At 36.1% G+C, this 4,428-nt stretch overlaps 1 protein-coding gene across 1 annotated transcript; it reads left to right on the forward strand.

The window, feature by feature from the left end:
- Nucleotides 1–999, forward strand: LOC135076654 (probable sodium/potassium-transporting ATPase subunit beta-3). Its single transcript, XM_063971074.1, has one exon. The coding sequence runs from the start codon at nt 1–3 to the stop codon at nt 997–999; it is 999 nt and encodes a 332-aa protein (XP_063827144.1).
- Nucleotides 1,000–4,428: the final 3,429 nt, after the last annotated feature.

Consider the following 4,428-nt stretch of genomic DNA (forward strand, 5'->3'; position numbering starts at 1 on the left):
ATGGCACCAAAACGTAACAAGAAGTTTGCTCAGAAGAAACAATCGGACGCTCCCAATGCGCCTGCCACCCGCGACCCGACGGTGCCTGTCGCAGTACCGGCACCGACAACGTCCAAAGACCTAGCACCACCACAACCGCCACCACAACTCCTAGCCAAAATCGAACCACAGGAAGAATCCTGCGGAAGTCGATGCCTCAAATACCTCTACAACCGAGAGAAACAGACGTTTTGTGACAGAACTTGCAAAAGCTGGATCTATATCGTTGCCTACTCCATAATGTACCTTATATTCCTGACAACCTACATGCTGGTATTCCTATACGCCACCCTCATGATTCTAAAACACACTGACTTCAAGAACGTGGACAAAATTAATCTTCTGACTTACTCTGAATATGGGATTGGATTGACTGCTACTCCCACTTCAGAGAGCAGTTATCCCTTGATATGGTACAGAAGTCACGAAAGTGGAGACTATGAGAAGTACGTTAAGTCGATAGATAAGTTATTTTTAAGTAGAAAAACGAGGGACGTGCAGTCAAGTTTAGGTCAATGCGGTCAATCGCCCTACGGGTATGGCAGTGCACCGTGTGTTATAGTAAGAATTAATAAACAATTGAAATGGACTGGGAAGGCTTTGAATCCCAACTCAACTCTAGCTGCAAATGCTCCGAAAGAAGTTCAGGATTGGCTGAAATCCGAAAAGCGGATGATGTGGTTGCATTGTAGAGGTTATCACCCGTACGATAGAGAGCACATTGGCAGTATACGTTACTTCCCGTATCCTCCAGGGTTTGATCCAGCTTTATTTCCCCTGGATGTCCGGAATGATCCTCCACTGGTTGCTGTGCAGATATTGAATGTAGAACATGGGGTCTCCTTGGCCGTAGAATGCAAGCTTTGGCATGAACACGGCCCATCGTCTGTGGAGTTTGTCTTATACGTTGAACAAGAGCAGAACAAAACACATTTGAGAAGTAGTGATATTAGAAAATAGGTTATTGAAAGTTGTTTTTAATGAAAGTGTTCTGTAAATTACCTACTTTGATTTTATTTTAAAATAGATTTTCGTTCAGAAGAAGGATGTTGAATTCAATTTGCAAAACAGAAATGGTCAATAAATGTAAATGGTTCATTTTATTATGCTTTAAAAGTAGTAACAATGTAATGACTGGTGTGCCACATTAAAAATTAACGGCCTGTAAAATGGGGTTGGAAACTCGGTTCTATTTCAAGTAGTTTAACGAGCATTCGTGATCAGACTATAGTTAACGCGATGTAAGCAAACCATTTTCAGCCCACCAGATGTCGCTTAGTCAGCTCTTAAAATTTTGTTTCATTAGGAAGTGCTTCTTATGTTAATAGGATAATGTGACGACTGACGACCGACCAAGAGTCAGTGATCATAGGTACATAAATTGTCTAATGATAGAAATCAATCATCATTTCTATGAATGGTCAAATAAAAACTGAATTTTCAATAATTTTGTCGGCTCTACTCTACATATTTTATTTTGTTCGAATGAACATTTTTTAAGTAAAGTGTACTCTTGAATAAGCACTGTTTATTGAATTTGAATAGGAATTTCTTCAATAAAATAACATTATATAACTTACGAGTAGCTATTGACATTTTATGTTTGTTTTTCTTTCATTGTTACACCCTTTATCTCTGGTATTTACGTTAACGTTGATAAGACACGGAAAATCCATTACTTGGGGGAAACGCATAAAGTGTTTGTGTCTTAAGTACCCAGTAGTAATGTTGAATGTGACCCGATTTCTTTCTTAATTGATATGTAGTTTGTGTTATAACACAGCTAGATAACAATGAAGTTAAAAATATAACGATGTTAGTTATTTTGATAAAATACATAGTAAGTTGGTAATGTAAAGATGTAGAAAAAACTTGAACGAATCCTTAAATGATTTGAAGCAAATTGAATCGATATTTATTCTCTTTTTATGAGAAGGCCACATAAGCAATAAATGTTTGAAATTCGTACATGCGGTTAGAGAAAAGAATGATAAAACGAGATTCATTCAAGAGAATCGAACTGAAATTGTCAGCGAGGCTTGATTAAACGAAGAGAGGTAAAACATTGAGGTAAAACGAGTTTTTGGGAAAGGCCTTTACCTACATATTTTGTTTTTCACACTCTTGTTCTTAACAAAATCTGAATCATTAACCCCTCGATTCTTGCTGTGAATAATTTCATTGCTTTTCTGAAACAAAGTTTTGTGACAAATTACTTACCTAGTACCTAACAGGTACTACCAGTACTACTTAAGTGATTGGTTGTTAGAGTTTAAAGTTCTTTAGGGAGTGTCTCTACTTTTGTATGTCTGATGGTCAAGCTGATATGATGTGAAGTTAATTCTGTTAATTAATCTGGGAATTGATCCGTCCGACAATGGCCACGGAGTAACAATACGACCCTCTGTGGGCTTACCGATTCTTTCGCTCTCCACAATTAGAGGAGAAATGAAAATTAGTTAATTCGTGAATACGTTGAAAAAAGCTTTATTTAAAGCTTAAGAAAAAAAAGCTTTATTTAAGGCTTAAGAAAAAAAAGCTTAAGGCGTAATATCCACATTTGAATTCTGAGTTTTTTTTTGCCAGGAAATAGTTAGAAGTGACTTAGTTTTCTAAATGAATGTTTATTAGGTACTAACTTTAAATAAGCTCTTACCCTCTTACCTACCTTGTGGTACAAGTTTTGAACCCTCGACTCTCGTATTTTAGTAGCTATAAGTTACTGACAACTGAAAATTTATCTAATTTGACAAAATTCTAACGCTCGTATTCACAGACATTGAGGACAGTCTATGAGGTCTCACAGTGCGCGTGGACACACAGGGCTACACACGAACCAATCACAGAGGTCTATTCAACGCTGTGCGTTCGATTGGTTGCTTCACTTAAGCAAGCATCGATTGTGAATACGGGTGTAAAGCGTCTAAGAACTTATGGATGATTATTGTTTGACCTTTAGTGTAGGTATAGTTGTTGCAATTCACGAAGGCGAGTAAGCTTTACATGTGTGGTGGCTCGCTATTGTTCATTAGTGTTCATTTTTCAAAAGTTTTGTCTTACGTTACGTTAAAACTACACTATCGTTATGTCCTACACGTACACACATAATTAAAGCTCACTCGCCTTCGTAAGTTGCAAGAACTATAATCTATATTTAATCTCGCAAAGCAATACGCGTCAAAGAGAACGACATTGTTTGGCGCAAGTCGTCCAATTCCCCGCCCTGCGGGGCGTCTCATTCAATTACACTTGTATTAGACATGATCACAGGCCGAGGTCGCCGATTACTTACAAGCGCTTTCCTCTATTATAGGTTTTTCTAATTTGATAAATGTACTCGTAGTTAATACAATACTATGTCTTTTCGAACGCTGATATTGTTGAAGAAACGTCGTAGTCGGATAGAGAATTGGACTCTCAGATATAATAAGAGTAACATTAAAATAAATAGGTACCTTTGTATTTATAAGTTGGTACCAGGTTGATTGGGAAATCGTAAGGATCTTTGGAAAGAAAATTGACTTCAAAGGAAAAGTCTTGATAGTGCAAAAATGTAATTTGCTAAGTCTATTGCTGGAGATGTTTATGAGTTTAAAAGAAAGTTAAGGTATATTTCAAGATGTGTTAAATAATAATGTTTAATAATAAGCTATGTTTCAAGAGGTTGTTTATTGCATTACCAAGTCTGAAATGCTACAAATGTAGGTAGGGGTAGCTAAGATACTAAATTGTAGAGTCATTTACTGTATTATTTATGCAATGAAACAAATTTCAATTTACGTAATAATTTATTGATACGCTAATAATTCAATGATTACCTATTTATTCCACACTATTTAGTAGATTTGTTAAAGTAGTGAAGACAAAATCGTTCCTTGTCCCCATCCCTCAAAGAATTACTCCACAAATTCGCTTACTTGCATTGTTCGCTTCAATAAATATTATTTACAGCTTTATCACGATTAATTTACCCCTTCAAACTTTGCCAAAAATATACTTCTTTATATTAGTGCCGCTTTACGATCTAATAATTATAAAAAACAGCAAGCGTAGGGTTTGCCACATGGTATAAGTAGGTAACCAACCGTTTTCATTAGAGGATACCTTTGGTCATATGGCACACTCTTCGCAAGATGCATTTGTATCAGGAACAACGGGATTGAAACTTACAATTATCCGTATTTTCAAATCGATATAGGTACCTATCCCTTTTGCTCATACCGAAGTTCAGACGTTCTATAGCAATAGATAGTAGAAAATACTGATCAATACAGTTACTAATCCCGTAGACTACGTGAAGCGGCACTCTTTTATAACAAAAATAAATATTATTTAATATTTATGTTTAAAAACAAAGTTTGAAAGGATGTTTCAAAGAAATCATAATCA

This window comes from Ostrinia nubilalis, chromosome 12, assembly GCF_963855985.1.
Source record: "Ostrinia nubilalis chromosome 12, ilOstNubi1.1, whole genome shotgun sequence".
NCBI lineage: Eukaryota > Metazoa > Arthropoda > Insecta > Lepidoptera > Crambidae > Ostrinia > Ostrinia nubilalis.

What these genes read in the sequence shown, in the direction of transcription:
- LOC135076654 (XM_063971074.1), top strand. Translation starts at nt 1, where the DNA reads ATGGCACCAAAACGTAACAAGAAGTTTGCTCAGAAGAAACAATCGGAC.